The sequence below is a fragment of the Malaclemys terrapin genome, chromosome 4 (genome assembly GCF_027887155.1).
Source record: "Malaclemys terrapin pileata isolate rMalTer1 chromosome 4, rMalTer1.hap1, whole genome shotgun sequence".
NCBI lineage: Eukaryota > Metazoa > Chordata > Testudines > Emydidae > Malaclemys > Malaclemys terrapin.
This window is the reverse complement of record NC_071508.1, coordinates 11,644,354-11,659,513: the sequence shown is the minus strand read 5'-3', so window position 1 is coordinate 11,659,513 and position 15,160 is coordinate 11,644,354. Positions and strand designations below refer to the sequence as shown.

Here is a 15,160-nt window from a genome sequence, read left to right as displayed (position 1 = left end):
CTCTGCTTCAGTTCCCCATATGTAAAATAAGGACAATAATATTTACCTGCCTCTTTTGGGGGGTGTTATGTGAATTTAGCTTGTAAAGTGCTATATAAATGCTACTTATTATTGATAATTAAATAAACTAATTCAGTGCATAAGCACTGTACTGATTGGCACTCTGTAAAGACCTACATATAGATAGCATTAATTAATTTTGCCAGTTGGTATTGTGACCAGCAAAAATTAATTCTAACACCTGTTCACTAAGAAAAAGCCTCAGACCACCGACCCTTTTCACATAGGCTGTTGAACAGCCATCAAAGTAGCACCTGGAGCACAATCTTATGACTGAGCTTTGTATGTTTGCTTTTGCAGGATGGTCCTCGGTGCTCTTTCCCTCACAAATTGGACATGGCTAGTGACACCTGAGCCCATTATTTGATGAGGATCTTTAAGAAGGTCAAAATCTGTCCTAACTCTAGGTATGTAATGACACCTCTGACGATCTGAATCCGGGTTTGAATCCAGAACCTTCAGTACCACAACACAAGCTTTTAACAGTTGAGCTAAAGGAGTAACTTCACTAACTGGTAGCATTAGTAGGTTGTTTTCTTATATTGGACCAAATGTTAGAGGGCATTAAAGACACCCACTTTGCAAGTACATTATATGACTTGAAAGTCCCCAGTTTCTAATGTACATACCATTTCTAATGCACAATGTCTATACAGAATATACTAACAAATAAATTTTTTAGTCTCTAAGGTGCCACAAGTACTCCTGTTCTTTATACAGATCCATCCATTTGCAGGATCAGTTATGGGAGCCTGGTTCATCTTTGACATGGTTGGCTTAATTTTATTGGACATGGTGGGGATCCCAGGGAACCTAGTCATCCTCTATGCCTTCACCCACATGTTAATGTGCCATGGAAAAGTCACGCCCTCTGAAATTATACTGAGCAACCTCGCGCTCTCCAACCTCCTAGTTATCCTGACCCAGGGGATCCCCATCACCCTCAAAACCTTTAGGCTTCAGAACACGTACAATGACCTGGTCTGCAAAATTACCCTCCTTATTTACTGTGTGGGCAGAGCCATGACCATCTGCATCACCTCCCTGCTGGGCTGTTTCCAGTGTATCCTCATTGTCCCATCTCCTTGCAAATGGTTGCGCTTGAGAGAGAACCTGCTGAAAAATCTCTCCTCAGTTATGATTTCCATGTGGTGCTTCAACCTTTTTGTGTGCAGTACCCACCTGGCTTATTCCTCCTCCCAGGCTGCTGCAAACTCCTCCATCATCAAAAGCCACACAATGGTGTACAACTTCTGCTACATGGTGTTCCCCAACCACCTTTTGTACTTAGGAAACGGGGCGGTGTCTGTCATTCGGGACTTGTTCTTCCTGGGAGTCATGACTCTTTCCAGCTGCTACCTTCTCTCCATGTTTTATCAGCACGGGAAGCAGGCAAAACATCTGTTGGGGCTGCACACAAAGCACGCGGAGATCCAGGCAGCCAAAGCCGTGGTGGCCCTGTTAATCATGTACCTTCTCTGTTTTGGGCTGGACAGCCTCTTCTGGATCTCTACCCTCTGTATGTATCCTGTCTCACTGAGCCTCATTGATGCCCGGATGTTCCTTGATTCCTGCTACTCGGCCATCAGCCCACTGCTGATTATCCTGACCAACAAGAAGGTACAGACAGGTTTGAAATGTGCAACCAGGAGGAGACAGTTACCAGGTGTAGACAGCATCTCAAAGTATATTCAATAAGAAACAAATGGGCCAGGTAGCAACTTTCAGGCTTAAGTCTTATTCAGCTTTGTTTTTAATATTGCAATTATTATTGTTTCTACACACACACACATACACATACACACACACACACACACACCCCAATTCATACTTCAAGTATCTCAGAACAACAAAACAAAAAAACAACAAAAGTAAATTCTCCATGAGGCAGAGTGAAAACACAGGGTACAAAAATCTGTATTTGACTGTACACCCAGGCAATAACAAGAGAGGAAGGATGGTCTTGTGATTAAAGCATGACTCAGGAAACCTGGTTTGATTCCCACTTTAGCCATAGACTTCCAGTGTGAGTAGAGAAAGAAATTATTTCCTCCCATCTAAATAATTAACAAAGTTTCAGTAAATATACCTGAAAACTGGGGTACATTTTCTGAAATAGTCAAATTGGAAAGTGATGCATGCCAATAACTTTGTTGTAAAGTAACTTCCAGACTTGTTAGATTGTTCCTTGATGCTCTGTAAATGTGCATTTTATCTTCATATTATGTGTCTAAACCCCGGAGAAGGTGTCACAAGCTTAATAGGCATATTTAAATTCAATATATGTCACTTATGCATTTTAATGTCTATCAAACAAAAGATGAAAGCCACATCAGAGCCAAAACCAGTGGTAGACTTTGAACATATACAGCACTGCAATATTTAATGTCTACAACACAAATCTCATGTTCAGATAGTAAAAACTAGGTTTTATCCCAGGGTTCTGTGGCCTTGGTTTCAGAAGTGCTGAGTATCTCCAGCTCTCATTGAGTACAGGTGGATATGTGGATTCTCAACACAATGCAAATCAGTCTTTGGCAGGCTGCATGTCAAAACTGTGACATAACTATGACATATGCCTCTTTAAAATGTGTGAAAAATTCCCCAGCAACTTTTACAGCATGTTAACCAATAGGCGCAGAATGCAAGTGAACGAGTTAACCAATCATCTTTAAGCTGAGACACTATTAATAATACAATTTCATCACCTAACACTGAGCTGTAAGGGATTGCTCCAGTAGCTTGTTAATATAGTATGTTTCAAAGTTATTTCAAATTTGTGCAGGAAGTTTGTGCTAGTTTAAATGTTATAAAAATCATTCTGAAGAATAAAAATCAAATGACAACTCTCTCTGAAAAATGCCACTGTTTTCCATTTGCTTGAATGACTAAGACAAGAATTTATTCAAGCTGATGTAGTTGTTAACAATGCTGTCCATGCTTGACACTGAAGATCATTGCACTTGTTTATCAAGTCAGACATCACGTAAAATTATTTGAATTTCCATCAGGGGGAAAGATTCTGTTCTATTAAAATTTAATAAACAACCCCCTGGTCTGTTCTTCTGTTACCCAATACCACTTACATTCAATGCAAAAGATTTGAGCTCCTCTCACCTTCTTGATGATAGACAGACACACCCACATCTACACAATTCTTCTCTGAGTAGCTGTGACTAATTGCCTTGCATCTCAGTGCCACTGTCATTATTACTAACCTCCCTCATTAATTTCATAGGACAATATTTGAAGGCTGCTAATAGTGTCTCTCTATACTTGTCCTGATCATGCTCATTGCTCAAACGAAGGTGCTAATTTAAACTTTGAAAAATGGAGTTTCTTGCCACCTTGCGGTGCAGTACCTCCTACACCATTCTGTTAGGGTTATGGCCAAGAATAAATACCATTGCCCCTAATCTAAGGCATATTCTCTAGGAGCATCTGCTCACATACTATTGTTCTACAGCAAGAACAGAGCCTTAATTGCATGTCCTATATTTTAAAGGGGAAATCTAAAGTCTCCTAGGGAAAGGCCATCATAAAATACCTTATGTATAAGTGCCACTTATATGAAAAAAGTTTATTGTACGAATCTTGCATTCCAAAATCTGTCAGAAGATTATTCCGGGTAGGTTTTATTTATATGGCTAGAAAATAATTTGTAGGAGTTGGATCAAACTTTAGAAAATAAACATTGACACTTTGAGAAATTTTCTGTCTGTGGCATATTCATAAATCTGTAGAAATGTCTACAGTGTGATGGCTGGATCCAGAATTTAAACTATTTCTCAGCGCCTCCCGTTCTGGCTGCATTCCACTATGTCTGGTATCTCACTTACTAATAAGGAGGCTTTTTAAGCATAGACAGCTAAGCAAGACCAACTATTAAAGCAGAGAGACACAATACGTCTTCTGCTCCTTGTCTGCCAAGTGTATAAATATTCAAAGACCTGGAATTGATAAAGTTCATTAGAAAAGATTAATGGTTCACTTGGGAATAGTTCCAGAAGGGAACTGAGTTGAATGTGTAGGTCAGGGAGTTATGAAAGAATAAAAAATATAATTAGACTATTTTCTTAATATATCATTAAAAATCAGATACTAATAGATTGCATACCTGTTATGGGCCTCACTGAAGTTGCTTTGGGTTTTAGAAATTGGAAGGATAGTCTGTTGTGGTGAAAATTGCCTTCATTTCCTCCACATGCATCTCACTGGAACAATCCTCATTTGAACTCATCGGTATCTGAGGCATGTAAAATGAACAGTACGTTTTGCAGTGTAGAAGGAGCTTCACTGAAGGTTCATCCAACTCACTTTTTTTGGTGGGTCCTAGCTGAATCCAGTCACAACCCCATCAGAGAACTGGAGGATAGCAGACTGAGGTAAGAGAGAACTAGTGAGAAGTGTTATGGGCAAAATAACATTGATCACAGTGACTGCCGAGAGTCTTGTCTTTGCTTTTCTCATATTTGATGGGGTCAATAGCCTGAAAGAAATCTCTCCTGAACCCCCTTTTCTTGCCTTCAAACTACACCCCAGCCTCACCAAGCTCAACTCCAAAAGAGAACTCCCCATAGACCAGGACCCACCTACTCAAAGAGGCTCCAGACCCTACCAGAACAATACATGCAAAACCTGTAGCCACATCTCCACTGCTATGGTGATCAATATCCCCACACACACACACACGCCTTTCAAGATCCAACATGTGGTGTACCTCATCCAGTGCACTAAATGACCCAATAATGACAACGCAGGTGAAACCAGACAACCACTATGCTCTCTAATGAACTCACACTGGAAATTAATAAAAGACAAAAGCACCATCTCCACCCATGGGCAAAAGCTTTTCACATAACGATCACTCTATGGCTGACTTATCAGTCCTCATCCTCAAAGGAAACATGCACAACAGTTTCAAAAGATGAGTCTGAGAGCTTAAATTCATAACTTTGTTAAACACTAAAAATCATGGTCTTAATAATGACATTGGATTTATGGCTTATTACAATAATCTGTAACCCATTAACCCTCCCTTTTCTGTCCTATGATTGCAGAGCTGTAAACAGGCCACTTCACCTTGAGTGGTCTCTTACAACATGACTTAAATAACTACTTATGCTAAACAATCTGTTCCACCTTGTATTTAGCTGTGACACTCAGACTTGAAGAAGAGCTCAGTGTAAGCTCAAAAGCTTGTCTGTCTCACCAACAGAAGTTGGTCCAATAAAAGATATTACCTCACCCACCTTGCCTCTCTACTAAGACTAAATTGTGCTTTTAGGCATAGCCCTGAGCACTGAATGGAACATGAGCCGTGCTGTTCCAGGGGCAACCTGGAAGGCAGTGTGACTCCAAGTATCAGAGGGGTAGCTGTGTTAGTCTGTATCCCCAAAAACAACGAGGAGTCCAGTGGCACCTTAAAGATTAACAGATGTATTTGGGCATAAGCTTTCATGGGTAAAAAACCCACTTCTTCAGATGCATGGAGTGAAAATTACAGATGCAGGCATAAATATACTGACACATGAAGAGAAGGGTGTTACCTTACGAGTGGAGAAACAGTGTTGATGGGGCCAATTCAATCAGGGTGGATGTGGTCCACTCCCAATAATTGAGGAGGAGGTGTCAATACCAAGAGAGGGAAAATTGCTTTTGTAATGAGCCAGCCACTCCCAGTCCCTATTCAAGCCCAAATTAATGGTGTTACGTTTGCAAATGAATTGTAGCTCTGCAGTTTCTCTTTGAAGTCTGTTTTTGAAGTTTTTTTTGTTGAAGGATGGCTACTTTTAAATCTGTTATAGAATGTCCAGGGAGATGGAAGTGTTTTCCTACTGGCTTTTGTATGTTGCCATTCCTGATGTCCAATTTGTGTCCATTTATTCTTTTACATAGAGACTGTCCAGTTTGGCCAATGTACGTGGCAGAAGGGCATTGCTGGCACATGATGGCATATATCACATTAGTAGATGTGCAGGTGAATGAGCCCCTAATGGTGTGGCTGATGTGGTGGGGTCCTCTGACGGTGTCGCTAGGGTAGATATGGGGACAGAGTAGGCAACGGGGTTTGTTACAGGCATTGGTTTCTGGGTTAGTGTTTCTGTGGTGTGGTGTGTAGTAGCTGGTGAGTATTTGCTTCAGGTTGGAGGGATGTCTGTAAGCGAGGACTGGCCTGCCTCCCGAGGTCTGTGAGAGTGAGGGATTGTTTTCCAGGATAGGTTGTAGATCATTGATGATGTGCTGGAGAGGTTTTAGCTGGGGGCTGTATGTGATGGCCAGTGGTGTTCTGTTATTTTCCTTGTTGAGCCTGTCCTGTAGCAGTAGATGACTTCTGGGTACCTGTCTCACTCTGTCAATCTGTTTCCTCACTTCCCCAGGTGGGTATTGTAGTTTTAAGAAGGCTTGATAAAGATCTTGTAGGTGTTTGTCTCTGTCTGAGGGATTGGAGCAAATGCGGTTGTATCTTAGGGTTTGGCTGTAGACAATGGATCGTGTGATGTGTCCTGGATGGAAGCTGGAGGCATGTAGGTAAGTATAGCAGTCAGTTGGTTTCTGGTATAGGTTTCTGGTATGTTACCATCACTTATTTTCCACTGTAGTGTCCAGGAAGTGGATCTCTTGTGTGGACTGGTCCAGACTGAGATTGATGGTGGGGTGGAAATTGTTGAAATCCAGGTGAAATTCTTCAGGGGCCTCCTTCCCGTGGGTTCATATGATGAAGATGTCATCAATGTAGCGCAAGTAGAGGAGGGACGCTAGGGGACGAAAGCTGAGGAAGCATTGTTCTAAGTCAGCCATAAAAATGTTGGCATACTGTGGGGCCATTTGGGTACCCATAACAGTGCCGAAGACTTGAAGGTATAAGTTGTCCCCAAATCTGAAATGGTTGTGGATGAGGACAAAGTCACAAAGTTCAGCCACCAGCTGCGCCATGGCCTCATCAGGGATATTGTTCCTGATAGCTTGTAGTCCATCCTCATGTGGAATATTGGTGTAAAGTGCTTCTACATCCATGGTGGCCAGGATGGTGTTTTCAGGAAGATCACCAATGCATTGTAGTTTCCTCAGGAAGTCGGTGGTGTCTCAAAGATAGCTGGGAGTGCTGGTAGCGTAGGGTCTGAGGAGAGAGTCCAAATAGCCAGATAATCCTGCTATAAGAGTGCCAATGCCTGAGATGATGGGGCGTCCAGGGTTTCCAGGTTTATGGATCTTGGGTAGCAGATAGAATACCTCTGGTCAGGGCTCTAGGGGTGTGTCTGTGTAGATTTGTTCCTGTGTTATAGCAGATATAGATATAGCAGTCTCCAGAGTTGCCTCTGGGAGGAACAGTTCCCTCCTTTGCTTCCCCTTGATCCTGGATTACTAGCAATTTTCTAGCAATAGTAATTAATTCATAAACATCATGAGTATATATTTGACTTTTACATTATCACTCACAATTAGCTGTGGTAGGGCTACCATATGTCCGGATTTCCCCGGACATGTCCGGCTTTTCGTTCTATAAATAGCCGTCCGGGGGGGATTTTTAAAAATCTAAAAATGTCCGGGATTTCCCCAGTCGGCTATTTATAGATCGAAAAGCAGCGGCCAAGTGCCGCTGGGCAGCCAAAGCCCCTTCCCGGCTCCCCCCATCCCCTGCAGCCTTACCACTCCGCTGGCCCCGCAGCTATCTTCCCCCTCCTCCCCTCCCCTGAACGCTCCGCCCCCTGCTCCCCTGATTCCCGCGAAGCTCGAAATGAAGCAGGGGCAGGCCGGCGGCAGCAGCAGGTAAGCTGGGGGGGAGGAGGAGGAGAGCTCCGGGGAGGCGCGGCCCTGGCCAAGCGGCGCCCGGCGGCCCCAGCAGCACCGGCCAGGACCCGACCCGCGCCCCAGCACCCCCGGACCCGGCCCGGCCCAGGCCCCAGCAGCGCCGGCCCGGGCCGGGCCCCAGCAGCACCGGCCCCCAGCAGCGCCGGCCCGGGCCGGGCCCCAGCAGCGCCGGCCCCAGCACCCCCGGACCCGGCCCGGGCCCCAGCAGCGCCGGCCCCAGCACCCCCGGACCCGGCCCGGGCCCCAGCAGCGCCGGCCCCAGCACCCCCGGACCCGGCCCGGGCCCCAGCAGCGCCGGCCCCAGCACCCCCGGACCCGGCCCGGGCCCCAGCAGCGCCGGCCCCAGCACCCCCGGACCCGGCCCGGCCCAGGCCCCAGCAGCGCCGGCCCCAGCACCCCCGGACCCGGCCCGGCCCAGGCCCCAGCAGCGCCAGCCTGGCCCGGGCCCCAGCACCCCCGGCCCGGACCCCAGCAGCGCCGGCCCCAGCACCCCCGGCCCGGCCCCCAGCACGCCCGGCCCGGGCCCCAGCACGCCAGCACCCCCGGCCCGGCTCGGGCCCCAGCACCCCCGGCCCGGACCCGGCCCGGGCCCCAGCAGCGCCGGCTGAGCACCTCCGGCCCGACCCCAAGCCCTGCAACCCCGGCCGGAGCGCAGCCCGATTCCTGGGCTCTTTAAAGCTGGCCCTGGTCAGGGGACAGGGAGGGGGGGTTGGATGGGTCGGGAGTTTTGGGGGGGGGGCTACCAGGGGGGCAAGGGTGTGGAGAGGGGTTGCGACAGTCATGGACAGGGAGTGGGGGGGTTAGATGGGTCTGGAGGGGCTGTCAGGGGGCCAGGGGTGTGGAGAGGGTTTGGGACAGTCAGGGACAGGGAGCAGGGGGGGTTAGATGGGTCTGGGGTTCTGGGAGGGCTGTCAGGGGGCAGGGGTGTGGAGAGTGGTCGAGGCAGGCAGGTAGCAGAGGGGGTTGGATGGGTCAGGAGTTCTGGGGATCCTGTCGGGGGCAGGGAGCAGTTGGATAGGGCATGGGAGTCACCAGGGGTCTGTCTGGGGGCAGGGGTTTGAATATGGGGTGGGAGTGTGGATAAGGGTCGGGGCAGTCAGGGGACAGGTAGGGTAGTAGGGCATTTTCAGGAGGGGGCAGTCAGGGGACAAGAAGCAGGGGGGCTTAGATAAGCGGTGGGATCCTAGGGGGCAGTTAGTGGCAGGGGTCCCAGGAGGGGGCAGTCAGGGGACAAGGAGCGGGGGGTTGGGGGTTCTGAGGGGGGCAATCAGGGGGTGGGAAGTGGGAGGGAGTGGATGGGGGTGGAGCTGGGGCGGGGCTAGAGCGGGGCTCCTCCCCCCCCCCCCCCCGTGTCCTCTTTTTTGCTTGTAGAAATATGGTAACCCTAGCTGTGGGCTCCTGGGGGGACTCTGCTGTATTTCACACTCTGCAAAGGATTTGCAAATGTGATTGAACCTTGCAGGGATCAGATTTCCCAGAAGATTCCATATGTGTATCCACTGGGCACTGAAGTAGATAATCCTGCTGCTTACAATACATCCAAATACAATTCTCAGAGGCACACGGTGTCTTTATCAATGTCCCCCTCTGATGCATGTCTGACTTTAAAGGGAAAACTCTGCTGCAACAGGAGATGGGAGTAGATGACTCCATCAGCAGGATGGACCCCAATGAAGTATTACAGTCTCCATACTGCTTAGGGGGCTCTTTGCTGCAATAGGAAGTGTGGTCTTTCAGAAGCTGTGTAACATCTAAGGGTTTTTACCACCTGTAACAAATACATGATCTCAAAGCACTTTTCACAACTGTCATGGCAATATCCAATGTGCCTTAGCTGACGTCTACCTCTGGATGTTACATTCTGCCTCTCAATTCCTCCTGCAGTTTTCCATATATGGATTCTTCTCTTCTTTTAAGCTTTTGTGCATTGTTGTTATTGCTGATAGATACATATTTTGGGCCTTGAATTTGAATAGCAACTCAACCTGACCCTAACATTTTGCATTTGCAACTCTTTACTTCAATTTCCCCATGTGTAAAATGGGTACAGTAATACCTACCACCCTGCCTCTTAGTTCTGGGGGAAGGATTAACTGCTTAACAGCACCTTGAAAATTACAGGGACAGATATTAAGCTTGAGAAAATCAGTGTGGATACACAGCAGCTGAGGATCTGATCAGATAATGTAGTCTATAGATGTTTCTATGTATATAAATGAAGCTTTTTAGTCCCTCTAAAGCATGGCTAGTAACTGCACACATTCCTAGTTATTACAAACTATTTCGTTGATCTCTGAGAATAAGGAGATATGTATAATTGCTATGTAAGTTTCACTATTGGAAAAAGCCAACCACTAAGGAAAGTAAAAACACTTACAAAATTTTATTCTGTAAGGAGCACATAATTAAATTAAATTTAGCTCAGAGGAATTGATCCAAACATTTAAATCCCTCTGCCAACTCCTTAGAAATCCCATATGTGCTGCTTTTAAAGGTCCATATTTTTAAAAAAAAATGTTTTGCCTCAATCAAAACGGTCCTTTCATTGGTTATACTACACTGCTCTCTGCTGGCACCATGCTGGGATTTTCTGTAATATTACAGCTAAATAATGATAACAACCTATGCCTTGATCCCACCAACTCTCACCAGCCCGGCAGGGTGTGCTGGTTGGTAGTCAGATGTGTAGATACGGTAGAGTACTGCAGGAAGAGTTATTACTTGTTTCAGAGTCAGGCTCCCAAAAGTGCTGAGCTTTTTAAAAAGAATAAATTTGTGGGTTCTTTTTATTTCCCTTCTGTTTTTTAAGCATTTGGGTGGCCACATATTCAAGCTCTTTGCTGCAAGTAGAAGGGCTAGAAATGTCCTCTGTTTCTATGAAAGTGGAGATGCTCACTCAGCGCGACTCCAAATATTGTATCACTCGTGATAAAATCAGGGTTGACAACAACGTTGGTGATTCTTCTGTCTGGGTTAGCACCAAAGCAACCCCCCAGCCTGATGTTAAGGGCACTGTCTGTCCACACTCTTTATCTGATTCAAGGTGCCTTCATCTTAGCAGGTCGAGGCCATTCTCTTGTTGTTGGGGGTGCTGTTTATCAGCTGCAGCAGCAGCATCGTTAGGGCAAATCCCAAAGCGATGTAGCCTCCTTGCAGATGAAGCATGTCCCAGGAGATTGATATCTAGCTAGGTCCTTAAGACAGTCTGGCTGGATGTTCACTCTATGTCTGTCATTGGCAATTTTATCACAGCACCATCTGATCACTGACTGTATGGCGGCATTCTTTGCTAAACACGCTTTACTATAATTTTGTTGGTCTTCCATCCTAACAGTAAACGTTTCTCAGCTGAAATGTAAAACTCTGGTCCTGGTTTCTGGTGGCTTCTAAATATCCCATGGCACATCCAGCATTCCAAATTGCCAACCTACAGTTTTCCTGCTTTAAAATACCCTCCTTTAGCTCCAGGTCAACAATCCCCCAGAAACTCCTGTGACCTGCTGTCTTGTACCCTGGCTGCTGTTTCTATTGGTCTCTGCATACTGAAATGACTTAGAATTTTTCGACATTAGAGATTTTTGCAACCGTATCGCTACACGGATGTGCAATGTGTAATACCCAGTGTAATGTGCTGCACTGAAGTGACTTACCCATTTTGAAGTCAGGGTAAGTCACATGAGTGTGGCAGCTTGCATCCATGTAACTCCGTCATGTAGATAAACCCTTAGACTCAGCTCTGCACATACCCCTCTGGGTCAAGTTTGCAGGTGCTGGCAGGCGTCAGCATGTGCCGGGATTGGACCTGGTGCTGTGAATAAACAAAGGACTGTAGTCTTCAAGGCTATCAAACCAACAACTTTCTGCAGCCATTTTAATTAAGGAAAGCACCCACCCACTCACACACACACACAGTCACAACCGAACACAGAGATTGTTTAGGGTAAGCTGCCATCATGCTGGGAGTACAGGAATAAAAATTGCTTGGGGGAGTGGGGCCTATAGGGCCAGGAAAGTAATTTATACCAGTGCCCAATTTCAGAATGATGATTGAGATGACAATATTTTCCCCTAATATGCAAGATTCCCTGAGTCCTGTTATTAGCACCAGGGACCTGTGATTGGAACAGGAATCCTCAGCTAACTGTCACTGTACGGTCTTCTTTCCAAATCACATCTTCATCCTGCATGTCATACTGGGCTTCATTGCTCTTTACAGAGCATGGAGACTCTTGGACTGTGCCTGGAATGCCTCCGTATCTCCTGCTGCTTGCTTGAGATCATGTGTACATGCTGTCTGCCTGGGCCTAAAGCATTGCCCTTAAAGATGAGACCCAGCTATGGCATTCAGACCCAGTCCTGAATTTCTCCAGATTTCAGAGTGTTGTATAGATCCTGGGGTGCGGTAAGAAATGTTTTTTCCTATTACACATAAAGCCACACAAGTTGTGTACAGTGGGGCAGAGGGTTGTGTGTTTCCTTCAATATGTCTACTTCCATCCACAACCCACAAGTGTAAAAAGTACAGAGGGGCTGAAATTAGAGAAAATTAGATGTTTATCTAGATTCTTGTGAACCTCAAAGTCTTGGGGGTTGATTCTAGTCTCTATAGGTTCTTCTCCTCAGTGTGGTATCTGAGTATCTTCCAGTTGTGCAGTGAACAACGTGACTAACACCTGTCATGTGTGGTGCGTTCTTTCAGCCTCTCCCAGGGTGGGGAGGACTGTGTGAGCAGTGTAGGGTTTGATTTTTTTTTTAATGTCCACACTACTCTGTGTTTATATAAGAGAACACAGGTCAAAGACATGAACTTGGCACTGGGAGCAAGGCGTGCGGAGGTTGGGATGGACCTTAGTTCCTGTGGGAATTTGTTCTTCATTCAAGTTCTGGCAAAGACTCACCAGTGCGGGTTAGGGGGAGAGGGGTTCTAGTTGTTTTCCATATGCCTTTGACTGTTCCTAGTAGAAATCCTCTTGATAAACAGAGCAGTTGCTTTATCAGTGGTGATATTTCTTGCTAACTGATGTTGCCATCCAATTACACATTTTGCTAATTCAAATTCAGATTGGCTTCCAGGAGAAACTGACATCAACAACAAAATAAGAATTCCACTAAGGTTCCTCACTAGCAAATTACTGCATTCATCATACATATTGATAATAACCAAAGCTGTGAGGGGCTTTGGCCTAATTATCAGACTAATTAAAAACAATCCTGTATTCTGATGATTAGAAAATCAGTCAGCTGTAAGAAAACACAGTTTTGGAGTGGTGTCTCTTTTGTTGCAAAATTACAATGCTTTAAATGTGGTTGATGGATAATTCTCACAGCAATCTATAAAACCTTGTTTCCTGCAGTCTCATTACTGGAGTGCCCTGTTGATGGGGATTCAGTGTTCCAACTTGGGAATTCAATATGACACACAAATTCTGCATTTGGGCACTTAAATTAACAGTTAATCACTTGAAATGAGGAATAGTGCAGATTTTCTATTAGGGTCAGGATCTGATATGCAGAAGTTTAGGCATGCAAATGCATCCATAAACTGTGCTCACAATTGTGTGTCTCATTTGCAGCACAAATATCATAATTTGGGCTTGCAGCTGTGGTCACAGTGCATGTGAAATTACCACCTGTGTCTAACTCTTCATTTGAGCATGCAGTAGTTGTGATTCCATGTGTGCACACAACTTCTGAGCCTACTATAAATTAGCATGTATAAAACTGAGTTTGTGGTGAATATCTTGTGTTCTCCCCTGATATGTTTGCCCTTTGTGGTTCCCGTGATGCCACAGAAATAATAGCGTAGTAGAAATAAATGATACATCATCGGGGTCAATGAACTGGTGATAGTAAAGCACTCTGAGATCCATTAACTGTGGACTGTGGAAATGCAAAGCATTATAATTACTGGGTCAATTCCTAGGAGATGCCAACCTCCTGAACGTCTCACTGGCTTCAATGGTAGATGCAGGTGCTTAGGAACTGCTGAGGTGTTGGCCTGAATCACTTATTTTCCTGAACCCTGGAAACTGAGTTTAGCTTGTGTTAAAGCAACTAAGGGTAATGGTGCTGAGATTGTGCTCTGGAGAAGTCTAGCTTCATTTCTATTCTTTTCTTTTGCACCCTAAGACAAAAAAATCTTGCTGCCCTGTTGCTCGTCTCCCTGGCAACATTTAGATGGTGTTTCTCTGTTTTCTTTCCTCCTCTCACAATCCACAGAAATGTTTCCTGGCAGATCCTCAGCTGGTGTAAATCAGCACCGCTCTGTTGCCTTTGCAGGGGCTGCCCCCTGTTCTTAGCTGAAGTGTGGGGAAATCCTCAGCGGGTGTAAATTGACGTAGTCCAATAAGTGCTGACTATTAGGAGCAGCTTCTGACTGCAGGGCATTGGAGCTGACCCTTCTCAGGATCGGGATCTGAGAGCATAACCAGACTGCTTCCCTTCTCAATCTCCCCTATATGTTCTTACCCATCCATAATGGTTTATTGTTCTTCCTGATGTTCGTTGAGGAATATGCTGAAGGATACAACCCTTCTCCAATCAGCCTGCTCTAATTTCATAAACGATCTGGAAAAAGTGAGGTGGCAAAGTTTGCAGAGGATACAAAATCATTCAAGATAGTTTAGTCCAAAGCTGTGTCCGAAGAGTTACAAAGGGATCTCACAGAACTGGGTGACTGGGCAACAAAAGGGCAGATGAAATTCAATGTTGATAAGTGTAAAGTGATGCACACTGGAAAACATAATCCCAACTATACGTACAAAATGATGAAGTCTAAATTAGCTGTTACTCCTCAAGAAAGAGACCTTGGAGTCATTGTGAAAAGTTCTCCGAAAACATCTGCTCAATGTCAGTGGCAGTCAAAAAAGCGAATAGAATGTCAGATACTATTAGGAAAGGAAGAGATAATTAGTCAGAAAATATCATAATGCCTCTATATAAATCCATGGTACAATCACACTTTGAATACTGCATGCAGTTCTGATCACCTCATTTCAAAATAGATATATTAGAATTGGGAAAAGTACAGAGAAGGGCAACAAAAATGACTAGGAGTCTGGAACAGCTTCCATACGATGAGAGGTTAAAAAGATTGTGACTGTTCATCTTAGAAAAGAGATGAGCAAGGGGGGATATGATAGAGGTCTATAACATCATGAATGGCGTGCAGAAAGTGAATTGGGAAGTGTTATTTACCCCTTCACATAACACAAGAACTAGGGGGTCACCCAATGAAATGAACAGGCAGCAGGTTTAAAACAAACATAAGGAAGCATTTCTTCACACA

The 15,160-nt window shown here is 45.3% G+C and overlaps 1 protein-coding gene across 1 annotated transcript; it reads left to right on the top strand.

Annotated features, from left to right (window-relative positions):
- Positions 1-804: 804 nt before the first annotated feature.
- Positions 805-2,134, top strand: LOC128835335 (olfactory receptor class A-like protein 1). Its single transcript, XM_054024730.1, has one exon. It carries the CDS (start codon positions 805-807, stop codon positions 1,756-1,758), a length of 954 nt encoding a protein of 317 aa, XP_053880705.1. The 3' UTR covers positions 1,759-2,134.
- The last annotated feature ends 13,026 nt before the right edge of the window (positions 2,135-15,160 follow it).